The following is a 21,160-nucleotide window of genomic DNA, read 5'->3' as shown; positions in this document are numbered from 1 at the left end:
AATGTAATTACCGCTGCCGGAGTTGTCAAACGAAAAACGGAAATAAAGTAAGATGGCGAAAAGAAAGGCAGATAGATGCAGAGACAGTTTCGAGGACAACTTAAAGGGTCAAGAAGACACGATTTCTCGAGGTTCAATCGAAGTATGCCGTATTATGCATCCTGATGATGCTAATATCGCAGGGAACGTCCATGGGGGAACGGCGTTGAAACTAATCGAGGAAGGAGGTTTTATAATTGCAACTCGTCATTGCAACAAACATGCGATCGGAGATAACAAACAACCAGTGATAGCCGCTTTAGCTCGCGTTGAAAGGACGGACTTTTTAGAGCCGATGTACATCGGTGAAGTCGCTCAGGTCTACGTAGAGCTAGGTTACGCTTCGAAGCACTCTTTAGAAGTAAAAGCGTTTGTCTGGGCTGAAAATCTCACAAGTGGTAGGCGACGGTTGACCAATCGCGCATGTCTTTGGTATGTACCGGTCACCGGAAGTGAAGATGCCAGAGTCATTGCGGAAGTACCTCCGATGGAGTATTCCAGTATTGAAGAAGAAGAAGACGGCAGGAAGCGCTATGAAAGGCAGAAGAGGGCCAGACTGGACAAGGAGGATCATTTAAAGGAGGTATGATAATAGTTCTTTTATTTGTCCTGAAAACAAGAGGAAATAGATGATGCAATCATTGTATCATTACTCTTTTGCTCCTAAATTACACCTCAAGTGTGTTGACTTGTTAAAATAAATGATTCTCTCCCTTTTTTTTTTCACGAAAAACTCAGATTCAGATCTGGTTTTTTTTAGCTGTAGAGATCTAGATCATTTATCACCTGGAGCTAACAGTTCCTACAGTGTACGGATTCCTCAAGGCGTTTTCAGATGTGATCGATGGAGCTTTGACCGCCAATACATTTTGATCGATGAATCAACGGGCATAACAGTTTCAAAGAAATTGATCATTTTATTTTAAGTACATATTCGAGGGGAGGGATGAGACTTTATTTTTGTGCAATTTGAAATCTGCAAGGGTACTGCACCAGCAATTAAGAGACAATAGATTGAATATTAATTCTTGAACATTAATTAGCTGGACCCCCAAAATTTTGCAATGGACTCCCAAATTTTTCAAAAAGGGGTCCAGAGGACCCCAAATCTGAAAACCTGGATACATCTCTGCAATTTACATGTAGTCCCTGCACTAATATGCATCAGTCAGTGAAGACTGTGCCCTGTACCTCCACCCCCAGCTCTGATATAGCGTGGCATTTGACAGTAAGCACTGACTGCTTAAGTTGTAAAATGTCATTTCTTAGTCGGATTGGACTTGAACCAATAAATTCCATGACTGCTACTATGTATCTCCTGCCTATGCTGATTTTTCTTGAAAGAGCATGTTGACAACCCATTAGCAGGGATAACTTACATACAGTGTATGGGCACCTAATCAGTTTTCCAGCCAGACTGAATTGAGTGGAATTGAGGTAAGATTATCTATCCCTTAGCTTTCTATCAGTCCCCAAAGAAAACTGTCACTTCATAGTTTGACAACGAAACTCTCGCTGATTTATTAAAATACAAGTAGAGTGCAATAATTATGATCTCTTGTTCTCTTGCCACTCTCAGTCATCACCATTCAATGGAGAGCTGATGACATCTCTGATGCAGCCAGATGGAGGCAAAGTTTCACGTTACGGTGTAGCCAATTCGCAGTCATCTCTGATCCACTCTGTGCAACCATCAGACTGTACAAATGCAGGATACGTGCAAGGTGGTGTAACTATGAAAATGATGGATGAAGTAGCTGGAATCGTAGCATTTCGACACTGTAAGACAAATGTCGTGACAGCATCGATTGGTAAGATTCAGCTGAAATTTCATTGTGGGTAAAGTGGCCAGTAGATTTTCATAGACCATTTTCTTAAATGGTGACTTCCTAATTACATTCTTTTGTATTTATGTTAATTAGACCTACTGCCTTCATTTTGAAACAATATCCTTTTGAAATTTGATCGCGGTAGTGAGGCTAGAAAGGCATATTAGCATTAGAACAGAGGAATCTTTTCTTTGGCCGCCATTATGAAAGAGGTCTATATTCCCCTGTACGTGCTTCCCATAGACAGAAAATTCCAGTAGATTTCAAATTTCATTCAGCACCTTTTGGTTAAACTGTTATATAAAGCAAAATACATGTACCTTTTGGAACCTCTTGTGATCAAGTTCTTCGTGTACATTAAAGAAAGAGAAAATTTTTGATGTATTGTTAGCTCCTGAAAAATGAGATTTTTGGAAATTTGAGATTGTCGTGTTGCATCAGGGACTTAAGAGTCTTACAAAATGTATGTGTATTTCATGTTTGTTGTTGTTTCTAATAGCGAGGTCCCCTATTAATTCTTGGTCAGTGAGTTCGTACTAGGTGTGGCATGGATGACAGTCATTGTCTCCATCATCCAAAAGTAAAATAACAGATGAATGAAGGGTTTAGTTTATAAAAAAAACTGTCCAATGTTGCATCGGTGGGGAGTAAAACACAAACAAGCCCTCGGCAATGAAAGGGTTAAGAAAGATCTGTGACCTGATGTTTAAGGCCTGGGCCACACGTTGAACTTCACACAAGACGACCTACATGTAAATTGAACAATGTACATGTAAGTTCATGATAAGTCCTGGAGATAATCAGATTTGACTCAATTTAGTTTGACAAACTGTATTTGGATCAAGCAACACATTGTATCCATCTGCCTCAAAAGGATTGATCGTGTGAAAATTGAGTCTGGAACATTAATGTCGGACCTCTCACAAGTCAAACTTAACTCATGCTTTAAAATGACAATGTACAATATTTCACTTATGCAGTTGGATGTTAACTTTGACATTTGACCCAACAATCTCAATTTAGGTTGACCCAAATTAATTTGGATCTACCCAAACTACCATTCAGCACTTCGTCTCATGTGAAGTTTGACGTCTGGCCCACTGGCCTATTTTTTTGTTACCTTAACCCTTTGATGCCCAAACCAGCCTAAAACGGCCAGACTTAGGATTTTACTCAGTCTAACGCCAGATGATTTTACTCATTGATCAATGGGGAACACCTGGGAGTCAATGGGTTAAGGTGGTTAATTTATGTACCTTTAGCAACTGGTACAGTCATAAAACCAAAAGAAGAATCTGCAGGAAACAAGGTGACTTATGACATCCTTATTTATATTATGTATGGGAATTTGTGTAAATGTGAGTACACTTTTTGATTTATGGGCACGAGTGATCATTTTGAAAGTTCTCAGTATATGAGGTATGATCATGAGCAAGTGGATAGATTTTTATTCATTTATTGAATACTCATTGTTGAGTATATAATATTATCCCCTGGAGGTTCCCTCACGGAGGACTAAAAGTCATCTGGTATTAGACCGAGTAAAATGCATACAGTAAGTGGTCTTCTTAGGAAGTGGGTACTGGGATATGCAGTTGTGATGGTCATAGATCATAATATGCTTTCTGAGTATAATAATCAGCACAATAAGGCACCATCAGATTCTGTTTGCATGGCCTTGTAAATTATAATTACCTGGTATTTTCTTTTTTTAATAGATGCAATAGATTTTCACTCACCTGTCAAACTGGGACACGTGATGCACTTGAGTGCAAGGGCAACTTTTACCAGTAAGAGATCAATGGAGATCGAAGTTGTTGTTGATGCAAGAGATTATATTTCAGGTAAAAAAATATATATATATATAGGAGATTTAGAGTAGGGACAACTTGTCCATTTTGCAGAGTTGCTAATTTTCCTCTTGGGTGAAAGCAAAACTGTACTCTATAATTGCTGCTGCAGTGAGTAAGCCTGAAGGGAACGAACGAGGCAGCTCTCTAAACGGGAGAAGAACACATCTTTTTTCTTCAAAACGCAAGGGGTTGTGGTCAAAGGCGCAAGGAATTGTGGTTTTGCGCGAATGGAGGAATTAAGATATGTGGTATGATCTTGCCAGACAGAAGACTAGAGCCAGCCCTGTTTTGCATCCTCAACCTATAGATAGTTTAACTGTCACGCAACAAGAAAATAAATTCGAAATCATTATATGAAAAAGGCCAAGAACTTGGAATGTTGTAAGAAACAAATCGTTTGACCACCTCTCTAATTTTCAGGTCTATGCGGTACATCGTTTCTGAGTTATTTGTCGAAGCATTTCACACAACTTTATAGACTTTTGTACGGCCATGTGATCCACCAATAAGGCGGTCGGTGATCAACAAAAACATCTGATAAACACATTTCCTGATGCACTGGAAGGACTCAAACCGCTGAGATTCATAGGGATAGACTTTTGTTTTTCAATCAAATGGCAAGTATCGTGGTGTCACGCAAAGGTGAAAATTCGGAGATTGAAAATGCCGTATTTTCATGAATCAACGATGAAATGATATATGAAATGGATCATATATTATTTCATCGTTGATTCATTCCTCACGGGAACATAGGAACCCACAAATGATCAGCTCCCAAGGTCAGTGGCTTCATAGCTCAGTTGGTTAGAGCGTCGCACCGGTATCGCGTGGTCACGCGTTCAAACCCCGTTGAAGTCCTAAATTTTTCAGGCTGCTTTACGCAATAGCAAAAATTGCGTTCATAACTGCGAGGATCATAGGTTCACTTGATTATCTGGTAACGCTGAATGGGAAAGTTTCATCGCCCTGTTTCTTCAAAAAAGACAACATATGTTGATTTTAACGCTCAAAGGAATGCCTAATATCGTTGCCACGGTAACGTTATTTCGGAGGAAAATATAATGTGAGAAATATGCGATGGGTACCGTAAAGACTCGCAGATAAGCCGCACCTTTTTTCCAAAAATTTGCGATCAAAATCGTCGGTGCGGCTTATCTGCGAGACCATTTGGGAAAGGAGCTGTAAATTTCGGTGTCCAGTCTTCCATCGTCCGATATTATGCCTGGCTACACAGCTTCGCACAGTGCATGCAAGAGAAAACAACAAATTTACGCGTAAAATTCTATGGAAAAACTGCCTTGCATGGAGAAATACCTGTGAACAAATACCAGAATAATATCAATCATATGTCATAAGTGGTGGACATGATGTTTATTCTACTAAAGAGCTAAAATTACGGGTAAGACTTCAAAGTATTTTTCGATCCATTGTTGGTGAGTTTGCCTTGGATGAAGACAGAACACTTGATGGCCTCGACTTTGGATTTCTTTCGAGTTTTTTTCATGAAAAACTTTTTTTCCAAAATTTGAGTTTCTAAACTCGGGATGCGGCTTATCTGCGAGTGCGGCTTATCTGCGAGTCTTTACGGTACTTAGTACCCTGGCCAAATTTCGTCTTGATATGATTACCCCAACTATCTAAGGACAGAATATGTTTATTTGTTTGAAAAAAGGAGAAACTATTTCAAACCTCCTTAAATTTGAAAGACAAAGATTTTGGATTAATCTAAGCTAACATGCAAAAAATGAACAAAAATCCACTGTCTGGACGCAGAGATATAAGCGAGTAAAGTTTGCAAAATCAGGACAAATGAGGGGGTTGCAAGATCGGCATATACGCATGCGTCACCCACTCATTCGAGTGCACGCGCGATTGAAGCTACAGGCCAACACAAATGGATTTAAATGACCATTAAACCGTGTGTGTACAATTTTCGTTGTTTTCGTGAATAGGAGATGTCTATTTATATTCTGTATGTATAGGAATTAGAAGAAAGGTGAGCGAAATAAGTGATATTTGTTTATTTCTGGTGACCCACTTTGAATTGTGAGCTGACGCGAGCATCTTTTAGAATTGCGAGTATGGCTTACGAGCGCGCTCAGCAGAAAACCCTTTCGAGCCTGCTTAATTCCACACAACATTTCTACCATTAGCTCCGTGCGCTGAAGGCGCGCGTGTAGGCTTGAATACAGTACATGTATATTGTGCTAGTACAAGTAGCATATTATGCCTTTTTTGTCTAAATTATGCTAAGATTATGCTCGTTTTTACAAACTATGCTACTTTTTAAAAGTTATGTTCTTTAAAAACCATTGAAAATAAATGCAAAAATGCGTTTTCTTTAATCAGAACCCGCTTATTCTTGTTAGCTATACATATCCTTTCTCTGAAAGGGCTGTATACAAAAGTTTTCGCTCGAATCGGATGGCATAGCTGACGCCATTTTGTAGCCTTCCCCATTAGAGGTATTGGGACCGACATGGTTTGCAATAAAACTTCCGGTTCCCGTGCACCCTGTAGCTAGTCTCAGGCCCCATTTGCGGGCCCAGTAAACTGCAAATACCTCTAAAACATCGAACAACGCTAGCGTATAATTGGGATTTGGGAATCAACGTGCTTGTGAAAACTAAAAAAAAGATGATCCGTTGATCATCAAAATATGCGAATTATGCGAGCAGTGCTATTAAAAAAAAACAGGAAAAATATGCTAGTTTTCTCAAATTATGCCAAAAATTCTGCCAGCACAATCTATTCGAGCCTACAATAGGTAAGAAATATGGTGACCCACCTGTGCGAGTAAATTTGGTTTTGGTCACCGTATGACAGTAGGTACGTCCATCCCTCCATGTACAGTGTAGGCCAATTTGACCAGTATCGCTTGACCATATTGTGGGCTCAAGTGTAGAGCTCATCGATGCGGCCATACGCCAGCAAGTTTACAGCGTACATATGATATTGGACATGGTCAATAGACCATATTCGTATTCTCAGTATTGGACTGGAACTAGCTTGCAATGGAGGCTAATGCGGGGGAATCTCAAATGCAAATACATTTTAATATATTTCCCTGCATTAGCCTCCATTGCAAGCTACACTGTAGTTCCAGTCCAATACTGAGAATACGAATAGTGAAAACAAGGTATCCGCTCTGACCAATATCACGTGACCAAATCGCGAGCTCAAAATTAAAGCTCATCGAGGGAAGCCGACCAGGTGCTGGGTTTCGATTGGATTGCAGGCTTACATGTAGGCCAGGTTAACTTATTGTAATAATGAATAACGCGGAAGCTCCGCTTTTAAGCTTGGCTAAATCTATAGATCATTTTCACTGCGACGCAGCAAAAAATAAAATGGAAACCATTCAATGAAATAAGCTAAGAACGTGGATTGTTGTAGGTGACAAATTCATAACCACCTCACCAATTCTCAGGTCTGTGCGGTACATTGTTTCTGAGTTAGTTTTCGAAGCATTTGACGCAACGTTATAGAGTTTTGTATCGAACCGCCATGGTGGTGCAACACTGTTGTGCACCAATATGGCCGCCAGAAATCAACAGGAACATCTGGAATTCACTTAGGGATGAAAGTGCTTACTTTGTGCTCGTGAGAAAAAGTTATGTGTATCAACACACCTCCTTAAGTACTTGAAACGCTCAGACTGCTGAAATTCATAGGCATAAACATTTTTTTCAACCAAATAATTATAGCTTTGTATCATCGTGTCAAGCAAGGTGACAATTCGGAAATTCCAAATGCTGTATTTTCGAAACGAAAGAAGTACTGTAATGGAACTTGAAGCTTGAAGATTTATTTCTAGGTCATCGTCAACCTATTATTGATAAAAATTTAAAAAAAAAACCTTGCGATTTTGATTTTAGAATTTGATGACGTCATTATAAAAACCATCTATATATGTTATAGTCGCAGAATATGGAGAGGTTATAGGGTGTGATAGTGGGAAGCGCTGTGGCCTCATAGTTAGTGCGCTCGAATCCGGATCAAGTGGTCCGGGTTCAGGTCCTGGCTGGGGACATTGTGATGTGTTCTTGGGCAAGACACTTTACTCTCACGGTGCCTCTCTCCGCCCAGGTGTATAAATGGGTACCGGCGAGTCTAATGCTGGGGGTAACCCTGCGATGGCCTGGCATCCCATGCAGGGGGAGGGGGGAGGGGGAGGATAGAAATACTCCTAGTCGCTTTATGCTACAGAAACCAGAGATAAGCGCCGGCCTGATGGGCCTTCTAGGCTCGTAGCAGACTTTACCTTACCCATAGAGTGTGATGCGGAAGTTGCTATGGAAACACAACGATTGAGTAATTTTGTTGAGTACAATGATTATGATAACACGAAATAGGACAGGTTTGCTCGGTTGCCAATATTTTCGTACTGGAACTTTTTTCTGCTAAAGAGATGATTGGTCCTGTAGCTCTAAACTTAACGTTTTGTTCATTTTTCCATTTAGATAAAAGCGTAAGATCATGCAGCGCATTCTTCACGTTTGTCTCACTGGATGATAAAGGACACCCGCAGGCCTTACCGCCATTGGAACCTCTCACAGACGAGGAAAGAACACGTTTTGAGGGTGGGAAGAAAAGATACACACTGCGTAAAGAAATGAGAGCGAGTAACAGTTGATGTCTAAAATCCAAAAGTAAATCTAGCCTTTCACACAATAATGATATATAGTACAGAAAGACGGATAATGTTATGTGTTAACCCCTGTGAAGAGATTTATTTTTTGATGCTCGGGAAAAAAAATCTGAGAGCTCTTTTGCAGGAGTCGCACTCCTACGAACAAGTAATCGGAAGGTCGTCGCTTTGACTCCTGGAAAGAAGCATTCGGAATTTTTTTCTTAGTATCCCCGAAGTAATGTCGAAAAATAACAATCTTCATGATCATGTTATTATTATCAACAAGCCCTTCACTCACATATTACGTTAAAGAAATACCCATCAATTTTGCCCCGTGATCTTCAACCTGTCTCGATGGCAGTGTGCAACTGAAAACTTTGATAAGCCGCGTGGATAGCTATTTATCGTTAAATTATTTGCAGAAAAAAGTAAGTATAATGCGATGAAACTATGAACAGAAAAAAGGCAGGTATACATATTTTTAACGTAAAAGCCGAAGACCATTATTTATATAAAGCTTCAAATTAAATCAAGGCCACTGTGTCTTTAAGGCATTAAGCCAGTGGTCAGTTATTAATATTGAGCATAATAAACTATGAACAAAACATCGTCAGGTACTTTTTAAAATTTTCTGCACGCCGATAACGATTATTTATACAGCTGCGAAGTAAGTAATTTAAAACAGCCTGCATGTGACAAATTTATTTCACTCACGATGCCAGTCTTTGCTTTACTTGCGCTTATTTCAAGCATAATTGCGAGCATTAAATTGAATCTTGGAATAATCGATATACAGGAAAACTACAAAAGAAGAAGACTAAACCTCTTAAGATTGTTATCCACAACTACAAGCACTTTTACTCGAGTAAAACGACTTAGATGCAGACGTGAGAGCAAAGAGAGAGTAGTTTTATCACTTTTTTCTCTCGGTTTCTTGCCAGCTGACTTCGACATTTTTCTACTCTCTCGTTCCACAAACGCACGTGGTGACTTGATGACAAGGCGCTGAAGCAAAGATTGCAGGCTCAAATCGATAGCGCATGCGCGTTCGGTGTATGACATCGTTTTATCCGTTTACGAGCGTTTTCGTGGACGGGTGAAAAGCCTATGTAAACGATGATCGTCTTCGTGTGGACAGAGATAAAATATGCGTTTACTAGCGTTTGCGTTTACAATCGTCTTCGTGTGGACGGGGCCTGAGGCAAGTGCCTTGGTTTGCCTCGTGCTTGCTGCTCCCTTGTTTTCATTAAATGAAGTACGCCTTATTTTTCCTCACCGAAACGAAACAAAACGATATTAGAATTGACACTATTCCTGTTTTTCAAATTGACAGCTGATTTTCTTTAGCAGAGCATATTTCTCAGCTGTTGAACCGGAGTAGGTTTAAGTTTTTTTTTTTTTTTTTTTTGCCGCGTCTCCTTCGCATGGAAAGATATCTTCCTCAGGCTCGATAAGAAGAAATCGGTCTCGTCTATCTGTCATGGCAAAAAAACTCGAAGGGCATGAAGCACTTGACAACGCCCTCTACTCACGCAGCTTTCTCTCTGGCACCCAGGGTAGTAAAACGGACAATTGCGCTGACTTGGCCGAGCCTCCTTGTGCGGTAAAGACCTTTAAATTGAATTTTTAACTCACGAAAGCACTCTGCTGCGTTACTAATGTAGTGCTCTGGAAATTTGGGTTTCATGTATCAAGGCAACATGGGTTCTCCTGATTGGTTAAAATTGGCGGCCCTTGGTTTGTTTCGCGCGCAAAGTGTATCTAAAAATAAATCAATTTGTGACTGTGCTGGGGCAAGGCCGCAAAGTGATTGATCAACACTCTTATCTAATTCACATTTCGTTATTGTTTAAATATCATCTTCATCTTCATCATCATCATTAGGATTGCAGTGAAACAAAAAAAAAACGGTTACCACTGGTCGTTGGCTGGAGAAGTCTAAAAATATTATTTCACGTAACTAATAATTTTTCGATTACTTGCGAGTCGCTCAGCATGGAAAGTGTGAGTCCACATTCCAAGAATAAACTTGGGGAGAGCGGTGTGTATGTAGACCCTTCCACGGTTTTTGACGGGTATCTTGGCTGGGGTGCAAACACGGCTAAATTTACAGTAACTGTATGGGATTTTGGCCGCCTTTGAACCGCTTTAGCGCCGCTAAAAAGAGACTGATTTCAAACTTCTGCCACTGTTTTAAATAGTTTTATTGATATCATTCATTCAACACAAAATAGGGCCATTAGGAACGTATGACGTCCCTAAATTTAAATAATAAATCTTTTCATGTTGCTTCTAATCTTGCGTATCTGCCGTGATGATTTTAGAAGGGTTTGTATGTGATCTTAAAAATTCGTTTATTGTCGTTGTAGCCTGAATCTGTTCATTATTTTTCATGAAAACAATCTCAGTATAAAATGTCCTTTAAAAGACACTTTCGCTGTGGGAATCCGTCTTTTTTTTACCGGCGCTACAGCGGTTCAAAGTCGGCCAAAATCCCACACATTAACTGTAAATTTACCTGTGTTTGCCTCCCAGCCAAGATGGCGCCAAACACCGTGGAATGGTCTATTTAGAGAGAAAATTGAAAATTCGTCGTCAAGTGCGTGCGTCCTCCACAAGACCTCAAATTTGATCATTTCACGTCGGCAAGACGAGAACGGCAAAGAAATGTATCAAAATGTAAAACGGGCGCGCAGAGCTATTATTTTTGCTCATTAAACCTGTTGTTATGTGGCGTTCATGTACTGGAACAAAATTTCCTCACGTGATCATGCAAACAGATGAAGTGAATTGAACTCGTTCCGGAATGAACATCACCCTGGAATCATGTAAACAGCCCCTTATGGTCGATTACGTTGTGGGGTGCCTCAAGGCTCAATCCTCGGCCCCCTGCTATTCCTATTCTACATTAATGACCTCCCAAACTGTAGCCTTCTATCAGATGTGAGGATGTACGCCGATGACGCTAATCTCACGTACGTGTATGCCTCCAAAGACCCTGAAGAGTTGTTTTCATCCCTGACTCACGATATAAGCAATCTCAAAGATGGCTCGACTTTAACCTCTTAGTCTTGATGTCCTCAAGACCAAGTGTCTGTTCACAGGCACAAGGCATAAAATCCGTCTGCTCCCTAGTAAACCTCACATATGCCTTGATGGGCATTCAGTTGAAAGAGTCAGTACTTACAAATGCCAAGGCGTTCAGGTGGATGGAACACTCTCGTGGAAGGCTCATATCTCTGAAGTCGTGGGTAAAGTTGCAAAGTACTTGCTACCCTGAGGAGGCTAAGACCGATATATCCCCAAAGTAACCTAGGGCGCTTTCCTTTTGTCAGAACTGGCCGGCCAGACCCGTCAGTTTGCAAGGAAAACCCAACAATTTCAAGGAATACTTGTGCGATAATCCCTCGCATTGTTCCTGGAGGAGTATATATCATTCTTAAAGTGTGTTATATTGAAGGCGTTGTAGAGTTACTCCTTCCAAATGCGCGGTCTGACCGGTCAGTTCTGTCAAATGGAAAGCGCCCCTAGTCACAATTTTAAGTAATGTTTAAAAAACGAGCAGCAATGTTGTATCGGGTTTAAAAACACGAGGCGTAACGAGTGTTTTTTTTTGTATTTAGGCGATCCCATGGGCGAGGTGCAATGCCCGGTAACGAGTGTGTTTAGACTCAATAAAACACGTGCTGCGAGTTTTTTGATTGGCTTCAAAAACATTCTACAAAAAGCGTGTTCCTCGGGAGTCCGTACAAAGGTTCACATTGTCAGGGGAAGATATCAGCATACAAGAAAAACTGATAAGTGGACCTTATAAGCAGTACGGTAATTTCAAAAGCGTGAGTTTTTCCTTCAGTCCTTATTCTTTGTTGTCGATGGTTGAAGGAGGTTGGTTAAAAATGGTGCGTAAGAGAAAGTTCAGAGAATTGAAAACTGCTGATGAAGAAAAGGCACTGTGGGAAAAATCCGTTCCAAAAGCAACACGACTGAACAAACAAGCAGCGAACGAAGAAGCATGGTTGGACGTTGAACGGGACAAAATCCAAAGTATAGATGCAAACCGTGTTAACGTGACGGCAGAGTTGTTAAATTTTTTGGCTGACAGCATTTGTTGAAGAAGTTTGGAAGGAAGAGGGTAAAGGTATCCGCCCAAAAGTTTGCCACTACTTTAAATTGTTTTTATTCCGCTATTGTATATATATATAGAGAGCACTGGACTGATGAGGCCCAGAAGGCCGAAACAGTATAGGGTGGGAGGGGGAATCTGGACAACTGATTGCCTCACAAATCAGGATCGCCTCACTACTCCCCAGTTAATTGGCTATGCACGGCCCTATCCCCTTAAGAATTAATTAATGGTAGATTGAGGAGAGTAATCTGGACAACTGATTGCATGAGTGAAAATGTGATTCGGCTGGGAATTGAACCCTGGTCTCCAGATTACTAGTCGGATGCCTTAACCACTCGGCCACCCAACCACGCTGGCAACATGGTTGTATATTGACCTTATTGTGGTATATATATATATATATATATATATATGTATATAGATATGTATATTTTTTTTAGCATGTACTTTAAGATTTCTCAACAATGCCCGTTATTTTTAACTTTTAGCTTTTAAGTATTAGGTAATATATTTATTAGTGTTAATGCGCACGACTCTTTACTTTAGAAGACCACTTTCTAGTGGATAAATAAAGTTATTATTATTATTTTAATTATTATTATTATTATTATTATTATTATTGTTATTGTTATTGTTATTGTTGTTATTATTATTATTATTATTATTATTATTATTATTATTATTATTATGCTATATCACAGTAGTTGCCATTGGAGTAGCCCCTTTCAGCAGGTACTAACACACTATCTTAGCTTTCCAGGGTTCTTCGGAGAATCTCCGTAGATCCCAACAGGACTGATTTCTGTAATGATTGCATGCTTAGTCCGATGTGCAGGTCTTCCAAATACTTCTGTAGGTATTAGAGAAAGCATACCAAGAGCGCCAATTATAATAGGGGTGATTCTAACTCTACGTAATTGCCAAAGTCTCTATCTCAAAAGCCAGGTCAATATATTTCTCCTCTTTCTCGTGCTCCTTCAGGCATATCCGGCTATCAACAGGGCAAGCGACGTCAACAGTTTGGCATTCGTTTGTTTCCTTGTCGATCACGACAATGTCAGGCCTGTTATGCGACATTTTCCGATCTTTCTGAATGGTAAAATCCCAAAGAATTCTAACCTTGTCATTCTCTAGAACACTCTCAGGGGCATGCTCAAACCACTTCCCTCCTCTGTTAAACGCATACTGACGAAATAGATCCCAATGTAGGGCCTTTGCAACAGTGTCGTACAGTAAACATCCGCATGTAAGAACAAGTGGATTAAGAACTTCAGGTTGAAATTTGGCCAATAAAGCACCATATAAATAAGAACAAATTCAGCCTGATAAATAAAACATGTTCTTAATATAAAGGGAAATGGCATTAGAATAAGGAAAAAGTACAGTACAGTAAGTGATCAAAGTAATTATGGTATTCAGGACCATTACAAACTTTGACATCTATTTTTAAAAGGCTTCTATGTCAATTTAACCTCTAGTAATGTACAATTTGAAGTACTTGTGAAACCAATTGTAAGAACATTTTAAGAACACCTCCAGGCTGATTTCTTACTAAGCACCCCTTAAATAAGAACACGATCAGCCTGTAACCTGAAATCAGTGTTCTTATATGCAGGTGTTTACTGTATCTCCGTTTATATTGTGTTTGCGCGATCTTAGGGCACTCTCTCACGATATGGTTGACCGTTTCGTTCTTCTGATGGCACAAGCTACAAACTTAAGTGAGTTTTCTTGTGACTTATCGATCTTAGCTTCTATAGCATTAGTTCTCAGTGCCTGATTCTGGGCAGCCACCAGCAACCCCTCCGCCTCTTTCTTTAGGTATCCTGTCCTAAACCACGACCAACTGTTTTCACTGACAATTTCATCCATCTCCATCATAAACTGTCCATGTAGCTTTTTGCTCCTCACCTCCTCCGTCCTCTCTCTCAATTTCCGTCTCTTAATCTAATTAGACTACCCGCCATCCCATTTCATGTTCCTCCTAGCGACAGACAAAATCCTTTCGTTGCTTTCTGACACTATTTAGCTAGGCTTGCTTTGGATAGCTCCACACTGTCTTCCACTGCTATCAAGCCCCGGCCACCGCCATTTCTTGGTAGATAGAACCTTGCAGCACTATCGCGAGGTTTTAAGGCATTATACAAGGCAAGATGCTTTCTGGTTTTCCTATCGAGGTTTCTCAGTTTTTTACGAGACAATTCGATAAACGCAGCAGTATATCGCACTGAGGACACTGCCCAGGTATTCACAGCACGTGTTACATTCCCTCCATTCAGCTTCGACTTGGGCGGTGTTCGGATTCTGCGGAAACATTCTTTTGTCACGTTGGATTTCATTTCTCTACACCACATATGAACACTTTCCAGTACCCAGAGATATTTGTAGCTTTTACCCTTTTCCAAGTTGTAAAAATCTCTATCATCCGGCATTCTTATTCCATCTGTTTTCGTCACTTTTCCTCTCCACATAACCAACATTTCGCATTTACTTATCCCAAAATGCATTCTAATATCTTTACTAACTACTCGCACAGTATCAATCAATGATTCAATTCCCCTCTCCGCGCTGGCAAACAGTTTGACATCATCCATAAATATCAGATGGTTTATCTTTTCTCCATTGTTGTTGTTTGACGCTGACCAAGCTATTTGTATGCGTGGAGGATATATAGGCCCCTGACGCGCGGCTGGATATCCGTGCGCGGGGCTTCTGGGTGAGAGAACAGTCTGCGTTCTTTGATGTTAGGGTGTGCCACCCTAACGCGGACTCGTACACGAATCTCACCCCGGAACAGATTTACAAGCTTCCCGAGGATGATAAAAAGTGCCTTTACTCGTGTAGAGTTCATGAGGTAGAACGGGGCACATTCACGCCATTGGTTTTTACTACTACTGGAGGTATGTGTCTACATGTCTGACGAATGTCAACGTTACCACAGCCGTCTCGTTGAGCTACTGGCAGTGAAGAAACAGGAGAGCTACGCTTCCACTATCGCATGGATTAAAACTCGGGTCTCATTTGCCATTTTGAGGTCTGCATTGGTTTACCTGCGAGGCTCGCGCTCTAGGAGGAGAACTACTCTAAATATACAGGACACTGATCTAGAACTAGAAGTCTCGATCGCATTTAGATAGTTTATCCTTCTTTAAATAGCGTTATCCGTCTGCAAATTTGACACTGAGTTTATAGCAAAAAGCATTTTAACATTTAATAAAATTTATTCATATATTTCTTTCTTTATTTTATCAATTTATAAGGTATTGTGGAGCTTATGGTCAATAAATTCTTATTATTAAATAAACATTATATAGCAGAGGATTAAACTGAATGCTACATTCTAATCAAGCAACACAGGGCAAAAACCGTAACCTGTGAGCCGTGGAGCAAAAAAGAAAAAAATAAACTTAAGTTAAAATGCAAGATGCAAACTTTATATGTATATCTATAACATATATTAAATAATCCTAAAAAGCTATGTTGTGTGTACGGTCCTCTTTCTATCTAAAAGTCAGACTGCAACCTTGAAAGTCTGGGCAATACTAAACGTGCCCGAGGGCACTGCCCTCTGCATCTTTCGCAGTACTTCTGTGCTTCTGCCTCACACGAGCTCGCGCATCGTGGCATCCAGCTCCCGTGACCATCCCCCGAGAGCACCATTGTAATGTTATCTTGCTGCATCTCGTAGCCTGGGAACTGCTGCTTCAGTTCCCAGCGAAGGGGTCGGTACTTACGGGTCTTCTCCTCATCCTTTCTTTTTCGATTGTTAACCCACGGGGAACTCATTTCCAGAGTCACAACTCTTTTGCACTCGTGGTTTACAATACGTGTATCCACCCTATTGCATCTGACCTCTTGTTGGTCGGCGTATAAAGGGACATCCCAATAAGCTTTATTGTTCTCTGACTCATACACAGGCTTGGGCTTGTCGGGTGAGTTCCAGGGAGGTATCTCGTCTGTAAGTCCGTCATCGTACAACAGCTCGTAAAACAGTACCTTCCGTGCTGCGCCCTCTCTAGAGAGATACTTGCTCTGGGCCAACGCACTTCATCCTGACAAGATATGAGCCACGCTCACTGGGGCCTTGCCGCATAATCTGCAACTCACCTCACCTTCGGCGCTTATGTGGGTCTTCTGACTCATGCATACCAGGTACTCGCGTTGGCAAGAGCTGCTCGTATAGCTCAACGAGTCCAGAAATTGTGTGTGATGGGCAGTTCTTCCACTCTTTGAACCACCAGAAACACCCGTCCGCACTCAAACTCTCATCGTCCAGCCTGGTTGTCACTAGACGCCCTTGCCATCGTTGGTTTCTGATCTCATCCTCTAACTTCTCGATGTGGCACTTCCGCACCTCCGTCTTGATATTTTGCACGTGTTCCAAATCCAACCCCAACCTAAACTCCTCCGTGCACTTAGCCTCTTCTTTAAAAATAGACTTACGCCCCGTCCTCGCCGCTTGCTCAAACTCCCGTACCATTCCCAGTGCGGGGTCTTTGTTACCATGGAGTCTGACTGCACCCTTGATTTTCGTTGCTTTGTACTCCAATTCAACAGAGTGCAGTCCCCGACCTCCTTTACTTCTTGGCAATCAAACTACATGTGTCTACCCCCACTTTCGTCAACAATCTTGCGAGCTTCCCTATCTATCTGCTTAAGGACGTTCGCGCCCATTGCTACTGCGCATCCTTACAGCGCAAGCAAATTCACATGCCACGTCATGCATCGAGCGGGACATGGAATTTTGCCATCTTGCGGTGGCGAGGCGCGTGAAACTATGGTCCCTAAATGCGAACTTGTTCTTTAAGGAACTTCAACAGTTAACTAAATTCACTTGATGGGTCCACTTAAACAAAGTTTGGTAAGAAACATTTCACTTTAAAGATGTAATTGCAATATTTTTGGGCTTACAGACACTGCGGCCTTATTCGCTACAGAAGCAGGATTTTAAAAGATTTAGAGTGATCTCCCAGGCAAGTTCTCTCCAAAACGAAGTCGGTGATCCCCCATCTTTTTTACATTTCTGACATCCCTAACTCATCGTCTTTCATGATAAAATTTGGAGAAAAAAATCAATGTTCGAAAATTTTCCCACGAACGTTAACGTCCTTAAGTTCCATCACTGGTCTCTGTTGTGTCCGCATAAGATATCCAAGAACAGGCAATGCAAACTGATTTGACGCTACAATCCGATTGTAATCGGACAAGGGACTTGTCCAGATAACTGACAATCTTCTGAGATACTCTTTTGCTTCACACGCCAGGACCAGCTTATCCTCCTGCATAACACTCTCAAGTACTCCAAGGCACTTGTACTGCTCACCATAATCAAGACAAGACATGGTATTCTAGCCGACTCAACAACTCTCCCTCCGGAGACAACAGTCACTTGTACCCCCCTTTTCACATGAGCAACCGCACACTTCTTTGGGCTCCACGGAAGCCCCACATCCTCCATAAACGACTTGACCATCTTCATAACCCGTTAAGCTTACTCGCCGATGCAGCGAAGATCTTGAGATCATCAATATGCAAGAGACCTGTAACCTTGCTGTTAATAGGCTTGGACATTCAATATCCTTCAGCGGCTCTGATCTTCCATGCAACTGGGTTCAAGCATACGGTGAGCAGTCTCGGGCACAATGCATCCCCCTGTGGTAACCCTTTGTGTTGAGCTAAATCCTTTCGGAGGTCTGCCTCCCTTCTCTTGTGATCGCCACCACCTTTGTGTTCAAACTCTTAGAGGGTTTGGCAATGACTTTACACAACCATGTGGGAAACCTGTGTAGCTTCATCACCCCATTCAACTAACTGTGATCTACAGAATCGTACGCGTTTTTTACATCAATCCAGGCCACACTGCCTCTTCTGGTGACAATCCAGCGCAACTGTTCCATCGATCAACAAGCTGTCTGTTGTTCCACTGCATCCTGCATGCGCACCCCTCTGCGCACCCTCCAGTAGATCGTTCTTCTCCAAAAATGCTTGTTTGTTGTGACAAGCAAACACCAGGTGACCCACTTATAAAGCGTATTTAGACAGGTGATGGGCCGTTGGTTGTCGCTGGTAACCTCTCCAGGCTTTGAGATTAACGTTGTCTTCCCATCACAAAACCATGCTGGATACTCCTCCTCATACTCTGAGATGACTCGTAATGACGAAATAACACCCTCATGCAACCCTTGGGCACGTTTCCACCAAAATTGGCGATATGATCCGGCGCAGGGGCGCTCCAGTTCTTTTTCAGCGCCAAAACGTTTACAGCCTCATTTGTGGAGTTTATGGTCAATAAATTATTATTATGAAATTATTAAATTACTATTATTATTATTATTATTGTTATTAAATTTATAAATTTATAAAATGTACTTTAATTTATTTATTTTTATTTATTTATTCGTTATTTATTTTTATAATAAATTTATAAAATTATTACAAAATGGCTGTTATTCCTTTGTGTTATTTTTTCCCCGTTTGGTAGGTCGCTGTTTTTATCTCGATCATCTTCAATTTTTTAGCAATGGAAGGTAAATCGAGGGATGAAACGGGAAAACGTAAATACGAAAGAAAGTCGTCGGTTGATTTTCTCCTCATCTTTTGTCGCAATACATTTTATTAGGTGTACAGCTGTATTTAGATAAAAAAAAAAGAAAGTGGTGCTTTTGATGGACGTCTGTGTCATGAGCTTGAACGCCCATCTTGGTTTTCAGTTATACTCAAAAAAGGCTGTTAAAGGAATTCTATGCCGAAAAACTGCAGTCGCCTTTCTTTCCAGCGGCACATAAGAAAAAGAAAATAGAAGACACATTGAAGTTTTGGGACGTCTGCAGATTTTTCCAACTATAAATACTATTTTTGATCACCAAGTTTGTTTACGTACCTTTTCTGACGCTGTCACCAGCTGAATGAATGTATTGCATGTATATGCATGAAACGCGTTTAAACCATGCTGACAACTTGGCCGCCGGAACGGGACTTGAGAACTAGACTGCTCGAAAATTAGTATCGTCATGGCCATGAAAATCTTAACTATGAGCGTCACAGGTAACTGTAGCTTTGAGGAAGAATAAGAGATTGCAATGTTTCGCTGTTTTATGTTCACTAACAGCGTTGCTTTGAAGATGCTCATGGTGACTGGGTATTGCGTCACAGTGGCTACTTCCACCATAGGAAACTCCATACTAGCATCTATCTACTTCAAGAACAAGAGCATGAGGAATGCAGTTAACTCTTGCATAATGAACATGGTTTTTGCAGACCTTCTAGTAACCTTAGTCTACATGCCCCGGATGATTGCACGGGTCGTTGTAGGAGTTCAGTGGCTTGCAGACGGTAATTTTGGGCTTGTACTTTGCATAATAGTTAGAGTTCTTTGTCTCAGGAGATTTCCATCTCTGTGTCAATTTTAACTGTTGTTATCATAGCCTTTGAAAGGTTCTTTGCGGTTGCATTTCCATTACGAGAAGTGGTATCAAGGAGGGTTTCTATTGCCTTGCTATCTGGCACTTGGCTTATCTCGTTGGGTGCTCGTTCTCCTATGATCTACACCGTTAAGATAGTTCGTGTTTCCTCTGGAGAACTCACCTCCTTGTGGATCCATGGTTTAAGTTTTCCAAGCGAAGTGGGGAGAAAGTTTTACCACGGATTTATGCTTATCACTTTCTATGGCGTCCCCCTTTTCTGTATAACGGCTTTGTACACAACAATATTTGTATTTCTAAAGCGCAGGAAAGCCTTTATTGATAACGCAACAAGAAATCGTGCCTTAGCCGTAAACAAGAAAGTAACGAAAATGATGTTGGCCCTCATCACAGCATTTTTGTTCTGTTGGTTGCTTTATTTTATCTTGCTCCCTTTGGGAGAATTTTTCAATGTTTCCGTATCATGCGAAGTATATTTTCTTAGGATCTTTCTAGGACACGTCAACAGTGCTTGTAACCCAGTGATATGCATAGTGTTTAGTGAGAATTATCGTAAAGGCGCAAAAAGCACTTGCTTTGGACGGTTCTTGAGATGGCGAAGGTCGCGAAAGTATGTTCTGTGGCATGGAAGTGACACAAGCCGCGATCGCTCGATTTCAAACATTGGAATTTTAAGTATGACAACTTTAGACATGGATGCATCAAAATACTAAATGTCGCCCAAGTCTAAAAATTGACAACAACCATTAAAGTAAATTTCAAACTCATTGCTCATTGATCAACTTGCTGTTACTTATGAATGAAGGGGTAGTTTCTAAAGAAACTGTGGTGCTGCGTCGGTGGGGATGTAGTATACAAAAATTTGGTTTATCAACGGAGTTGATAATGTAAATTAACCACCGTACAGAGATTCTAAAAGCTGACGTTTCGAGCGTTAGCCCTTCGTCAGAGCGAATCGAGGGATTATGGGTTACGTGTAGTTTTTAAAGATATTTTTGAAACACTTCTAGTTCGCAAATCCAAATGGACTCCCCCAGAGGGACAATTTGCCTCTTTAGATTTTTTCACCAAAAAATGCCGTTACGACATTCACAAACTTAAATTCAATCGCAACACTAAATTTTCCAACCTTTCCTCGGAAGAGTGGGCGGCGCTTAAAAATCTTAGTAAACGCAACGACATAGTTGTCAAATCGGCCGACAAAGGCGGCGCGGTAGTTGTTTGGCGGTCCGACCTTTACCAAAAAGAAGCTTTGCGGC

General features: G+C 41.0%; 1 protein-coding gene across 1 annotated transcript; it reads left to right on the top strand.

Annotated features, from left to right (window-relative positions):
- The first annotated feature begins 24 nt into the window (after positions 1-24).
- On the top strand, positions 25-8,961 carry LOC137997583 (cytosolic acyl coenzyme A thioester hydrolase-like). Its single transcript, XM_068843659.1, has 4 exons — positions 25-622; positions 1,619-1,850; positions 3,587-3,712; positions 8,185-8,961. The coding sequence occupies exons 1-4, from the start codon at positions 53-55 to the stop codon at positions 8,355-8,357; spliced, it is 1,101 nt and encodes a 366-aa protein (XP_068699760.1). The 5' UTR covers positions 25-52; the 3' UTR covers positions 8,358-8,961.
- Positions 8,962-21,160: the final 12,199 nt, after the last annotated feature.

This window comes from Montipora foliosa, chromosome 3 (assembly GCF_036669935.1).
Source record: "Montipora foliosa isolate CH-2021 chromosome 3, ASM3666993v2, whole genome shotgun sequence".
Classification (NCBI taxonomy): domain Eukaryota; kingdom Metazoa; phylum Cnidaria; class Anthozoa; order Scleractinia; family Acroporidae; genus Montipora; species Montipora foliosa.
This window is presented reverse-complemented; position numbering and strand designations above follow the sequence as displayed.